The sequence below is a fragment of the Silurus meridionalis genome, chromosome 9 (assembly GCF_014805685.1).
Source record: "Silurus meridionalis isolate SWU-2019-XX chromosome 9, ASM1480568v1, whole genome shotgun sequence".
In the NCBI taxonomy this organism is placed as follows: domain Eukaryota; kingdom Metazoa; phylum Chordata; class Actinopteri; order Siluriformes; family Siluridae; genus Silurus; species Silurus meridionalis.
Genome location: NC_060892.1, coordinates 15,233,877 through 15,248,738, shown reverse-complemented (window position 1 = coordinate 15,248,738; position 14,862 = coordinate 15,233,877). Strand labels below are relative to the sequence as shown.

The 14,862-nt window shown below is 36.4% G+C and overlaps 1 protein-coding gene across 1 annotated transcript in view; it reads right to left on the bottom strand.

Moving 5' to 3' along the window:
* The window catches only part of cpne7 (copine VII), a 53,149-nt gene that overhangs the window by 13,515 nt on the left and 24,772 nt on the right, over positions 1-14,862 (bottom strand). Inside the window, exons 10-11 of the mRNA XM_046857927.1 lie at positions 12,313-12,372; positions 8,207-8,340 (exon numbers count right to left, since the gene is read on the bottom strand). Of these exons, the coding sequence (XP_046713883.1) occupies positions 8,207-8,340; positions 12,313-12,372 (194 nt within the window). The remainder of the gene's footprint in view (positions 1-8,206; positions 8,341-12,312; positions 12,373-14,862) is intronic.

Below are 14,862 nucleotides of genomic sequence, written 5' to 3'. Positions count from 1 at the left end.
TTTGTAGACCCACCAGTCAAAGGGTGCTAGAGGATCTTAGGAAGCATGATGTAAGGTGGGCTGATATAAGTATTTTAAGATATGTGTGGTGATCCATTTATAGCTTGGAAGGCAAGTTTCATTGTTCTGATTTAGGCAGCTACAGGAAGGCTGTGGAAGGAACAGTGTTTTTTTACTTCAGATAAATACCCTAAAACAATTATAAAATGGCTACGTTTTCAGAAGAGGTGTGGTTCAGTCCAGGCTGTAAATAATAAAAAAAGTTATGAATTGGTGTACTTATGTTTGGTACAGGAAGACATTTTTTTTAGCTGCCAGTGACCTAGTCCATGAACAATTTGATGACAATAGCAATGTTTCTGCCTTCCAAATCTACAAAAGTCTACAGCACATGAAAAGCAAAACTTTTTCCAGTTCAAGCTCAATATAAGAATACTTATATGTTCATTAAAATACATTAAATATCAAATATTATTTGCACTAAATCCATGCATGCATCCATCTAATGCAATTTTATTACTTTTTCACAGGTTATCCATTATAGATGATAAAAATTACTTCTTTTTATTTTTATTTTTTTATTTTTATCAAATTACCTGAACCCATTCACCCCTATCAATTATTTTGAAAATTCTTCTAGTTACAGTTTCAAAATGAACTCTTCATTGTTCCAGGTTCCTGAAGACTATAGAAAAAAGTTATTTTATTATTATTATTATTATTATTATTATTATTATTATTATTATTATTATTATTATTATTATTATTATTATTATTATTATTATTATTATTAATAATTAATACTACCCTATTTGCTGATGAAGTTTCTTTGGAAAACAACCCTGTAACAAAAATTATAGACATGAAGCAAATTATAAAATAAAAATAATTGTAATGTTTTTATGTTTTCATTAGCATGGATCAAAATATATTAATCTATTAAGCAAAGAAAGATAATAAGAGTTCATTTGGGTGGGTATTATTTAGTAGTTACATACATGCATTTTTATTTATTGATTGAGAAAAAAAGATAAAGGAAGAGTAGAAAAAGTTTCAGAGCACTACAATCTTGGAATAAAAATAAGTCCAGAACTCCAAACTGCCACCAAATATCTTTAAATGAGAGAAATTATAAAAAAAAAAACTTTTTAATAAAATACTGCAAATACTGATAATAGAGCGTGTTTTAGTGTGTCAATGAACTCATTACATGTTTCTGTAATATTATATGATTTTTATTTGCTGAGTAGATAGAGCAAATCAATCCATTTTATAGATTTTTACATTTTGCACGTCAACCCTATTTTTACTGATTTCAAAAGTTGCCATCAGAATTTGTTGAATCCTGCCATGCAGAGAGCAATTTTTAAGGATGTAGGTGAACACTCATTTTGACATGTTTTGAACAGAAATTATTAATACTTAAAGATGTGATTATAATGATTATTATTGTCAAAGGAAATACAGTTTCTTCAAAAATAAAATTCTTTTGGCATTTGATTTTCCACATTCTTTTTGTACAATATGATTTGAACATTTATTGCACTCCACACAATTTTGTAAAACTCAGACAATTCCTGCAGTATGTACAGTAACATAACAATAAATAGAAATGATTGCATAAAAATGATAAAAGTGGGGGTGCCAATTATTTACATTTGCTATAAAACTACCAATAATTTTTAGAGATAATTAACAAGAATATCAATCTGTCCAATAGTTAGTTGTAGTGCAGTTTTCTTCATCACAATGCTGGTGTTAACATTATTAGCACCCCTACAATACATTATTAGTGAACCATAATTTTGTTCATGGGCATCAATAATTTTAACAGATTTTGGGAGACCAGTATTTTTGCTAAAACCAAAAACGTTATTGAGAATAAATTTTTTGTGAGTGAAACATTTTTCACATTTGTTCAAATTAGCTTGAAGGGTGGCAATAAATTTAGTGTAGATGGTATATTAGATATTTGCATGATTTTATTTGTGTAGTGGAACACATAGCAGGAGACTTCTGATAACAAGGCACTGACGGATCTCACTTCCTTTTCTGGAAGTCATGTGATGTCTGTAATTCACAGAACCAGCTGTGGAAGAGAAAAGCCATGCGGCTGCTAATGAGACGCTGATAAATAGGGAAATTTTTCCGGACAGTCTTGTCTCATTTCATTCTGACTTGTTTTGTGCATATGGGCAGCTTGAGGGCAAACAATTCCTCCATCCCACAAGCAGCACCATATTTATCTGCAGGTTCTCACCTGGTGTGTGTAGCAGAATGCTTCAAGCAAGAAGCCCACATATACATACACACTCAGCGTAGGCGGCCATTGCTGGAGGGCTTCGCACACTGGAGCCCAAAATTTATACCTCTGAACTCTGTTTCTATTTTTTTTTAAAGCGTTGGAATTAAGACAGCTTTTTTGCTGCGCATTAAATCATTGTTTACAATAAGTAAAATTAGAAAAACAACAAACTATTTAATCAAACCACAAAGAAAGAAAGCTAATATTCATTTAGGGATGTATTAGAATTGAAAAAAATGCATGTATTCATGTACTACACTCATTGGTGTTCATAATTATCTCATGCATTATCAATCTGTGATAATGGAAAATATAAATATTTAAAGCATAAGAAATATCACAAATAATCTCATGGATATCAAACATTTGCAAATACAACACAGTTTTATCTGAAAAAAAAAATTGTTAAGTAAGGAATATGTGTGCTACAATTATTGGCACCACTATCAAGTATATTTCCATTAACAATTTGTATTTTTTTGTATACCTGGATGACTAGGAACAGGAAATATTTTCACCATGACTTCCTGTTTCATAGAGGTTCAAATAGTCATTAATTACAATAGGTATGGCCAAGGAATATAGCTGTCATATGCAGCAAAATGTTGTTAAACTCCAACATTGGAAATTCCATTGGAAATTGCTATAATAAAATAATAAAATAATAATAATGAATACATTTGTTCCTATGAGCGTGCCATAGACTATAGAGGTAAGGAAAATGCCCCTGAGATTACATAAAGAAGAAAGATTAGGAAAAAACAAAAAGGAACCCATCCTTATCTGGGTGACAGCAGACAGTGACAAATAATTGCATTAAATTTTTTACTTCATTTTTTTACATTCATACAGTATGTCATCATATTACATTATTTAATTTTGCATTTCAAATTTTTTTTTAACTTTCACATTGTATTACATTTGACCGCAAAGAGGAAAATGACTTCCGCTTATAAGCTTGTGCTTAAACAATGTTTAGAATCCAGTCTTTTTAATGCTTCTATTTAAAAACAAAAACTAATTTGATTTTAATAATTCAAACAGCACACAACGACACACACACACACACGGACAATCAGGTGCATTCACCACCCGACTCTGAATACAAGGAACTTTCCTGGAGTTAATACTGACGCAACAACTAAATGTTAACTGCAGACTCCAAATAGTCATTGAGAGACCTGCACTTTAAACCAGCACTAATATGAATGTCTAAAATAAGAGGCACAGAGGAAATGATAATCAGTTGCACAGCTCACTGTTTCAGTTTTAATAAGCAACCTTCCTAACTGAGACACTAACATGGCCATGCATTTGGTCAGAATTCTGCACTAATATGGTTCAGCCTCCAGTGGGAATAAGTGTTGTCAAGGCTGGAAGTATCTAATAAGCTGTGTTGGCACAGGGACCGTCCCAAGCTCCAGAGGCTGGCAAGGCTACATGCCACATGGATTGTTGTTAGGACAGAGCCCAAAGGACGGAAAAAAAAAACAGGCTTGTGCATGGCTTGCCATCTGATCAGACCGCCTGTTGACACCTTTACAACCATTCAGGTCGCTCGGGGCTCATCAGCCAACAGCCCTGACTGTGGGAAAAGAAGTGCAGCACGCAGTGTGGCAGAGAAACAAACGGCCATGCAAAAATATCAACAGAGCTTCTAGTCGAGCTCACTGGATATTTCCCTTGAGTCCTTCCCTACAGCTTGATGGGCATATCGGCTGTTTCACTTAATCTTGTTTTGTCAGGAATGAACAGGCCTCATGTTCTCTGCCAATGATTTATTAGAAGAGATCTGGACTGCAGTGATATTCTAACTAGTGTGGCACAAAAACAGGAAATTCAGGACATTTTGCATAGTGTATATTCCATATTTATAATGTAGTATTTAATAACCGTAACAACTAATTGCACAGGAGGGTAGCAAGAAAGAAACAAACTGATTAATTAACTTCTTATAAGATAGCTTTTTGCTTTCATTTATTTAAATAGTTGTTTATTTAAAAAGTGTTGATGGTTTCAAAATCTGTTTTTTTTTTGTTATCCAGAAGAAAGATACATTTAGATATTGTATATAGTAATTGTTAGATTTCAAACTCTGATGAGCTAAATCACACTCAGAGATAAAGTAGTACCCTAAGGTTACATTTATTTTAATGCATTTTAATGAATAGGTATTAGAGAAACAGAGTATTAGAGAGAGACTGTGTGTGTCTCTGTGTGTATGTGTTTAAATTACATGCATCTGTGCTATGTGTCTACTAATAATGAAGCTGCTGCTGTTGCTGTTAGAGCACTTTTTTGTCGTTGTTGTTTATTGTTAATGTTTTTTCTGCAGTTCATAAAAATTAATTTTGTGCCTCGACCAATATTCAAATCATTACTTTCACCATATACTGTATGGTGTGAAAAAAATCTGAAAGTAGCTCAGTAAGGTCAAAATGTTTACAATAGTTCATACTTGGTATGTAACTGAAAGTGTATGTTACTATGGTTACAGCTGTATATAAGGCAGTAGATTTATTTACTGATTTTAACGCTGATTCTATAGACTACCTGTTTTAAATGCACACTTTCCAGCCAATCAGAATCGCATATATATATATATGAAATAAAATAATATTTAATTATACAGTTGCATCTCAATAAATTAGAATGTCATGGAAAAGTTAATTTATTTCAGTAATTCAACTCAAATTGTGAAACTCGTGTATTAAATAAATTCAATGCAGGCAGACTGAAGTGGTTTAAGTCTTTGGTTCTTCTAATTGTGATGATTTTGGCTCACATTTAACAAAGACCCACCAAATCTCAACAAAATAAAATACTTCATAAGACCAAAAAAAAAAAACATTTTTTAGTGAATTGTTGGCCTTTTGGAAAGTATGTTCATTTACTGTATATGTACTAAATGTTTGCTAGGGGCTCCTTTTGCTTTAATTACTGTCTCAATTCAGCATGGCATGGAAGATGATCAGTCTGTGGCACTGCTAAGGTGGTATAGAAGCCCAGGTTTCTTTGACAGTGGCCTTCAGCTCATCTGCATTTTTTGGTCTCTTGTTTCTCATTTTCCTCTTGACAATACGCCATAGATTCTCAATGGGGATCAGGTCTGGTGAGTTTGCTGGCCAGTCAAGCACACCAACACCATGGTCATTTAACCAACTTTTGCTGTTTTTGGCAGTTTGGGCAGCTACCAAATCCTGCTGGAAAATTTTAATCATTAAAAAGCTTGTCAGCAGAAGGAAGCATGAAGTGCTCTTAAATATCTTGGTAAACGGGCGCAGTGACTTTGGATTTCAAAAAACACAGTGGACCAACACCAGCAGATGACATTGCACCCCAAATCATCACAGACTGTGAAAACTTCTGTTCCTGTTGCCCAGTTCTTCTTTTCTTTAGCCCAGTTAAGAAGCCTCTGATGTTGTCTATAGTTCAGGAGTGGCTTCTTTGGCAATTAATGTCTGTGGCTTACCCTCCTGGTGAAAGGTGTCAATGATTATCTTCTGGACAACTGTCAGTTCAGCAGTCTTTCCCAAAGACTGTGTAGCCCCAGGAAACCTTTGCCGGTGTTTTGAGTTGATTATCTGATTGGCATGTCACCAGATTCCAATTTGTTGAGATGAATTGGTGGGTATTTGTTAAATGTGAGACAAAATCATAACAATTAGAAGAACCAAAGACATAAACTACTTCAGTCTGCATGCATTGAATTTATTTAATGTTTATGTCTTTGGTTCTTTTAATTGTGTTAATTTATTTGCCGGCGGTCAGGGCCAGCAAAGCCTTCTCTGCTGGCCTAAACACTAGCACTGACCTACATTTACACATAAATCTTAATATTTGTTCCATGAAATTGTATTAATTTATTCCCAACAGTTTATTCTCTTAATTTCATGGCATTTCTCTTGGCTGCACTGCTTCCAGTACGTGTATGTGGATGTTAGATTTTTTTGTCCATTCAGATTTCAGCCTCTATTTGCTGCCATGTCAATCTAATCTGCCCAGGGCCTTCTGTGCTGCTGGCCTTTTTTTCACCATTGAGAATTTTACCACGGGCCTGTTTCTTTAACAAATCAGATTTCATATTTTCAAGTTAGAATTTTTTTATGTTTACGGAGGAAGAGAAATTGATTTGGTCTTGGATATACTTAAAAAAATTCATTTTCCAGAAAAGCTAGACATTGTGAGGAGAGGTCGGCCAACTATGAAGCTAGCTAGCTTGTTCGCCACTTCCAGACCAGTGAATACAAGCCATACCACTGGATTACAGGTTTTGAGGAGCGGTGCAAATTATGAGTCTCTCTCTGGTGAGTAGGTAGTATTTTATTTACATTTTGTAATGTTTTTGTCATGATATTAGACAAATATTGACACTGAACTGCTCCAGATGATGTAGGTGGCACAGCTGTGGTGGTAGTGTAGAGGTTTGGAGTTGTCTTAACTGGGTTTCTTGCTTAGGTAAAATTGTATTCGCTCTCCATATGTGAAATGCCTCTCTCTCTGTAATGCATGTGTTGTATTACGTTTTTGTATTGTATTGACGGTTTCTATAATGCGATGTGATAGTGGTGGTATTAAGAGGTGGATGAGGTCGGGTCAGTCCCCACTGAAGGCCCAGGTACCAAATGCACGGCCCGCATATGCACACACACACACATACACTACCGTTTGGGATTATTCTAAATTTTATTGGATTGACATGTACTATTTAGTGCAGCTGTCAGCTGAGGACCTGTGAGGCATCTTTGTTTTAATATATATATATACCTGTACCTGAAGCTGCTAAGGCAGTTTTATTCTGTCACGGAGTCTGTCACAATTGTCTGACAATAACGACTGCTAAAAGGATTATTTCTGCTCCTCTGCCCCACATCCAGGAACTGTACTATTCCAGAATGAGGAAACAGGCAGAAAAAAATCTCTCTTGACCCCACTTACCCTGGCCACTGCTTCTTTTAACTGCTGATCTCTTGCCTGCAATACAGAGCGCTGACCACCAGAACCTTCAGACATAAGAACATCTTTTTTCCTACAGATCTCCTTCATGAACAGTTAACTGCCTCCAATGACCATAATAGTACAAACTTCTACTCTAGAGATCATCTAAATACACTTCTATTTATTCTATTACCTTTATATTCCTTTACTTTCAGCATTTTGCAGTATCCCTTCCAAAGCTGTACATAGGATCTGAATTATGTCCATTCTGTCTTAAGCTTTAGTGGGTCTTCTATGATTTTTTTCTCATAATTTGTATTATTATGTGCACTGGAAGCTTAACAGAACCAGTTAAATTATTTGTGTGTTTGAGCACATTTAGCAATAAAATTTATTTTTGTTCTTCTTATATATTAACAAAATTATCTAGTATTTCAATCAATCAGTCAATCAGTGTGCCAAATTTCACCAAACATTTAACCAAATGGTTCTAAGCGCTGCTCTAGACAAGCTAGTAAAAAGCAGAAGATGATGAACAAGTTAAATAATAATAAAAAGAGAAAGTAGAACAACAATAGATTGCCTACTGTAAGCAAAATTGCTTACAACAGATATAGAGAACAGCCTCAAGCTAATAATTCCACTTTACTATTTAAAAGAATAAACCTAGTAACGCATTTTTTTTTATTACTCAAGTCTAAGTTAATGCAGATACTTCCGTACAGAAAACAACCATACTGTCCACTGTACTACTTGTTTACAAATCCTGTCTAAATCTATATGTCAATCATATTTCAATTTTAAATATTCTCATCATGACTGGAATATTTCAGGCTCAGACAGTAAATTCAGCCATCCAGTAAATTCACATTAAGATTTGGTATAAAGAAAAATCCAATTCTATTTCTCTGCACACAATACTTTTTATGGATCTGCTCGTTCCTGCAGACCAATCAGGATTACCTGTCATAATCCTGGCAGATCTCACCCACTGCTATCAAAGCCTTCAGGTACTCGTTGGGCTGGTACGGGTTGATATAGTGGAGCGAGCAGCTATTGCGGGGATCTCCGTTTGATGCCGTAAAATCAATGGCAACCTGAAGGAAGAGACACATCATCAGACACACTGTTAACATTCAGAATATAAAGTGAAACAGGAAGTCACTGCCAGGTCCTATTTTAAACCCCAAGATCAGTAAATACTTTCTAATGAGTGAGTGTTGCTGCAGGAAAACCGTCTCGCAGTGTATGTAATAGAGTCTGTCTCAGAAAAGCCCAATTAGTCAGCCGTCAGACGGCAGCCCTTCAGTGGAGCCGCATGAGAGGTGTTGCTAAAAATACATCTGTTGCTATAAATGTGAAAATGCAATGCTGTTCATGTGTACAATTCAAAGTAATATTAAAATTGTTTGACTGTAAAATGTAAAGACAACATTTCCAAAACCAATGCTCAAACATGCTATGCAATAATTGCACCGCTTCAAGTAAAGAATATGCACCTCCATAATTTAATGATGTACCAAGAAAACAATCAATAATAAGGATGTGCAGTGACTGTTAACAGCACATTTTCACCCATTTTATTTTATTCTTTTTTTAATTTCCTTTTATTTTATTTTTATTTTCCCATGCCATGACGTGCATTTGGCAGCAAGTGTCTGATGGCTGTCTTTCTGTTTCCATAACAGTTTTGTTATAAGTTCGGGTTGCTAGCCCAATGCTCACCCCTCCTTTCACAGCCAGGCTTGGGACCATCCATGGCACGAATTAATACTTTATTCCATTCCCACAACTGAGCACCCATGGGGGGTTAGGGGGCCTTGCTCAATGGCCCAAGAGTGGTAGTCTGGTATGACCAAGATCAAAAGCCCAATGCCTTAATCCGCTACCACCTCCCTGCCATTTTTCCTTTTACATCACTGCAATTCTCTCTTTTTTATAAGAATGACAGGTCACACTTCATCATTTGAAGCCTCCATGAAACTATGAACGAATTTAGCTAGTTATTAGCAGCAGTAATTTTAATTTATCCATGTGACTCAAATCTTTTGATTCTACTCACAAGACAAATATTCATGAGTCATCAGTCTGGATACAAATGTCTAAAGTTTAAGGATTCTAATGCTACAATAATTGAAAAAATTGTCTTCAGTCATATATAAATACATTAGTATAACATTACTGATTATACTGACAACACAACACATAAGGCTTGTGTTAATGCTACACACTTTTCACATGCACTGTTCACCCCCTTTCTCTTCAAGCTGAAAGAGTGGAGAATGTCTCCAGGTTACGTATGTAACCATGGTTCCCTGAGGGAACACTTTGGGAACGCTTCCACGTTGTCCACATTCTGAATCACGTGTGTAATTAGTCCAATGGAAAGTGGGGCGTCACCGGTGGGATAACCTGGAGACTGCGAGCTGCGTCAACAACGTTTTGGGAATTAGTGTCCATTAACGCCAGACTGACCATTCCCTGCCTAGTGTGTAAGAGCAGAGGGGCCACAGCCACAGTCTCCACAGCTCCGTACAGGGATAGACTGTTGTGCCCCCAACCTGAGAGAGAAGATCCATCCTGAGAGGAATCTCCCAGGGAGGGTGTTCGAGAAGGGCTTGCAGGTCCACAAACAATGGTCTGCTTGGCCACCGTGGGGCCACCAGGAGGAGACGGATCCGTCCCAGCAAACTCTCTCCAGAACTCCGGGGAGCAACATGACAGGAGGGAAGGCCTACAGGCACAGCCTCGGTCACACCTGTGCCATGGTGAGATGGCCTGGAATATATATGCTGACCTCAAAGACAGCAACTTCCCCTGGACCCACAGGAGGATCTGATGTGCCAGCTTGTACAAGAAGCACAAACGCAGGCTCCCTGGTGGTTGATATTGGAGACCACCAAGGTGTCCAAACAGACCAACACATGATGGCCTCTGAGGTCGGAGGGAAATGCTTCAAGGCTAGAAGCATGGCAAGCATCTCTAGCTAATTAATGTGCTACAGCAGATGGGGCCCTCTCCAAAAACCTTGGGCAGAGTGGCCACTCATGGGCCCTGAGACAGGAACCTGGGATCTTTCTACACATCAAAGGCACGTAGGGCTTGCGCCGTGACCTTGATTGTATGGAGTGGATTTCCCCTCTGAGAGAACCCTCAGGTCCTGAGCCAGCACTGAAGAGGTCTCATATGCAGGAGGGCAAGTGGAACCACATTGGATGCTGCTGCTATCAGCCCCAGCAGTCTTTGAAACAGCTTGACAGAGAGTGACTGACCTTCTTTCACCCTCCTGAATAGCATAACGATAGATGCAATGCGGGCAGGAGACTACTGAACACGGATAAGGATCGAATCCCACACAATGCCTCAGTAAGTGGTTCCCTGTAGTAAAGAAACACACTCTTTTTGACGTTTAGCCTTAAACTCAATTCCTTCATGTGAGAGAGAAAAACATCCCGACCCCCAGACCACTAAGTGCTCTGATTAAGCTTAAATCTACCAATTGTCGATATAGTTTAGGAGTTTTAGAGGGACTTCGTGAAGGTGCGGGGTGAGAGGGCAAGACTGAACAGAAGGACCTTGTATTGGTAAACTTCGCCCCCAAAAGCAAACCTCAGGAACTTCCTGTGAGAAGGAAGGATGGATACATGGAAATATACATCCTTCAGATCTATTGTGACAAACCAGTCTTCGGATGTAGATCTAATATATCATGCAACTATGAAGTACCGGCTGTCTCAAGAGAGTGTCTTCTTCTCGTTCCATGACTAGAGCCCGCTCGGGTCCCACCAGGGTGGGACACACCCTGTTGAACCGGGGCAGATGAGACCCAAACTGAATCATATAGCCTCTGTCTACAGTATGCAGGACATTTACGGCAGTTGGCAGACGCCCTTATCCAGAGAGACTTACAACTAAAGAGTGGAGAGTTAGGGACCTTGCTCAAGAGCCCAGAAGCATTGTGGAGGTGGGATTTGAACCTGTGACCTTTCGATCCAAAGTCCAACACCTAAACCACTGAGCTACCACCACGCAAGCCCAGAGATACAGTACGTCTGGCAGAGCTTCCCCAGGCTTCCAGATAGTCTCTTAAGGGTATCAGTCTCTCAAGACTGACCTCTGGTGAGCCTAGAGCCCGAAGCTCCTGGTGCAGCTCTAGGTTCCTGCTGAGAGGTGGCGAGTCCTTTAGGTCGCTCTGTAAAATCTCTCCCGGATCTGCTCCACCACATGGGAGTGGAGTTGCTATTCCCTTAGCCCTTGCCTTGAAAGGGAATCTTACATGGTTATTATTGAACATAATAATTATGTTAAATAATAATTCTTAATAATTATGTATAAGTTGAATGTCTTGCATACAAATTAATATTAATAGTGCATTTATGTAAATTGACTTGAACTTGCTAACCAGTCTGAATCAAGATTTCTCTAATAGTATGGTTATAAAAGAATATAAATTATTAGTTCATCTTAAAAAGCTTTATCCTGAACGAGGCTTTGGTTGATCCTTAGCCTATCCTCTGTCAATTTATGGATTTTAGGAGGTGGGGGAACCTGGAGTAAATACACACAAATACAGTAATATGACATGATGGAGGAAACTACACAAGGACAGTAACCTGATCTTAGAATTGAACCAGGAGCCCTGGAGCTGAAAGGCAGCAACATATTAGAACTAATTATTTTATATTATTTTACCCACATGTAGCCCATGAATATTCACATTAAAATTAACTCATTAATCTGTGTTTATTATAATTATTTATCTTGATTGTTATCCTCCTAGCATGGTTGACATTGACAGTCTGGGGACTGACAAATTTTAATTTGTTCATGCCATTGCCTCTAGCAAGACATTTTCAAGCAACAATGATTCACTTTTCCACTCTGTATAAAAACAAAGTGCAGCCAAGACGATCTGACAAGGTGATGTAGCGAGTATTTCGTCAGTATGATGGGAAAAGCCTATGTAGAATAGGACAGGCGTGCAGAAATGTGCATGCATTAGCAAAGCAGACAATTGATTCCTCGTTGTTTAGGAACATGCTTGCATTTGCATTTGGCACGGTACTTACTGTAAAGTGTATCTGGCATCCTCCCATGATGTAATCCAGGAAAGAATAAACTCTGTGAAGCTGTAAAACAGAGAGCTCAGCATAAATCTCAGAACACAATGATCTGGTAAGATGAACAGCAAAGAGACAAGAATCCATTTTACTGCAATTATAGTAGTATAGCATAAAGTGCCAAATCAAAAGTTACCACAGGCCATTATTGGCCCACAGGCACTGAGTAGGGCATATCTGATATAAACCATGGTTACAATTGACATCTAATTTATTTATCTGATCCTTCATGAATCATCAACCCTTTATAGATAAAAACCATCATTTTAACAATAAACACAATTCCATTCATTGTATGCCTTAGTTTTCCATTTTGCCTTAAAACATACAAATTAAGCATTAAACTTTATTTTGATTAGATTAAGATATTAGATTAGATTTAGAATTTAGAATTAGATAGACTTCCAGATTTTCACTGGTGCACAGGTGCGCAAAATTTCAGCAATATTTCCACCCCAACTACATCTCAAAAGCAACACAAACATTAGTGCCGAACAGTAAAAATGTATTGTGTTACTGTAATTTCAGGAAGATTTAACTTCACTAACAAATAAAAAATGCTAATGTTAGTTACTATTTTTAAGTAAAGATATAAATTGTGTTCAATAAGAACCTGCTGTGAGACCACAGGCATATTAACACAGTTCTAGTGAGAGTGTGTGGAGTAAGAGTTCTCTCACTGTGTGTCTGTTACATAGAAAATTCTCTACTTAAAATGTTATGATGTGCAGGTAAATGAAACACTGAATTGCAACAGTGATTAAAATGTTTCTCATAGACCAGTCATTTTAATCTTGATTCTTAAGTCCATTAGAAGGCATTTGTGCTTTCATTCAAGTAAAAATGTAAAAGGAGAACTTTTAGTGAAACACATTTACACATTTTTACTTTATTGAAGTACAGAATAGGGTATTATGTCGACTACTAACAAATAGAAACTGAAACAAAATAGAACAAAAATTCAGCAACTGGGAAAAGGTCACAGATTTATTTTTCCATATTTTTCAGACTTTGCACTTTTAACTGACTTTTTTCCACTTTTTGGGTCTCAAGGGTGCATGTCTGAAGTTGTGCAGCTCTCTGTAGTTCAAACATGCTGTTCAGTCCTGTACAATTCACTAATATAAAATAAAGTTTGTAAAGAATTGATGCATTTGTTTCTTGAACCAACATAGTATGTTACTGTATTAGCTTATAAAAACTGTATGTTTAAGGATTTTTTTAAACCTTCACAGCCTCTCCATTTGATTATGTTTAATTTTTTTTTTACACTTAATATATAAGCACTATTTTAGTACAAATAGCTGGTATTATAACACATTCAGTCATAGTTAACAATACAATTTAATATACATGATATTTCACCCCCTGATCTATCAGCTTATTATTCAGAATCTTGTAGAGAAAAATAATAAGGATAATACTCTATTACAACCAAGACAATCATGTTGACCTTTTCTAAAGTTTTGGATATAATTGAGGAAATAAACTTCTATGTCTAATGATCCCTGACTTGTATTATATTAGTTTGAGCGTTCTTAGTAGCACACTTTGTAAATCACTTACAGTTCCTTGTTCAAGAGTAGATATCATCCATGAATACTGCTCTTCAGTGCAAAGTCTGAATCTTGTGTAACTAATAATTGCCTACCACAAGTATGTAAAATTAAATTATTGTCACAGTGCACAAATGAAGGCAACTGTATCAAATCGAAGGGAGTATGCAAGTACAGGCAGTTATTATGAATTAACTTTGACACAACCCCATTACAATGCAATCTTGTCTTCATCTCCACTAGTCCTGGTTTTGGATTTGTCTTTGCAAATGTTTATTCGATGGTTAAGTTCAAGTTCTAGTTTATTTATATTTATACTATTTATACTAATATTATATATATATTTCACAATGGACATTGTCTAAAAGCTCAAAGTTGTTGGACAACTGATTGGAAGGTCAAATTCTTGGGCAAAAGGCCTTCCGTTGCTTACTTGAGTAAATCAACAAATTGTAAGTAGCTCTGGATAAGGGAAATTGCCAAATGCTGTAAATTTTTAGGTTTGATGATAGCAGTCTTAAATACAGTCCTATCCCTCACGTTTTACACGTTTATCTGTTTTGTTTATGATAGTTTCAATAATGCATTTAAAATAATTTTTTATGTAAGGAAATTAGAACATTATTAGAATGCCATACAACAGTATATTGTGCTATTCTGAATTAATTATTATTGGTCAAAACATAAAATTATTATAAAATAATTTGCCTAACTTACATTTCTTATGACCATTAAAGTGTAAAATAAAAGAGTAACTGTGTTGCAGTATGAATAACCATTCACAATACATGAGTTTAAACATGCACAGCAGTCAGTCTATTAGTTATATAATTTCAGCTTTTAAATGTTTAACAGTTAGCAACTCATAATTCTGAGATGTATTATTAAACACAGAATTAGTGCTCAAATTTGTAAAGTATGCAGAGGAGTATACATAAAGACT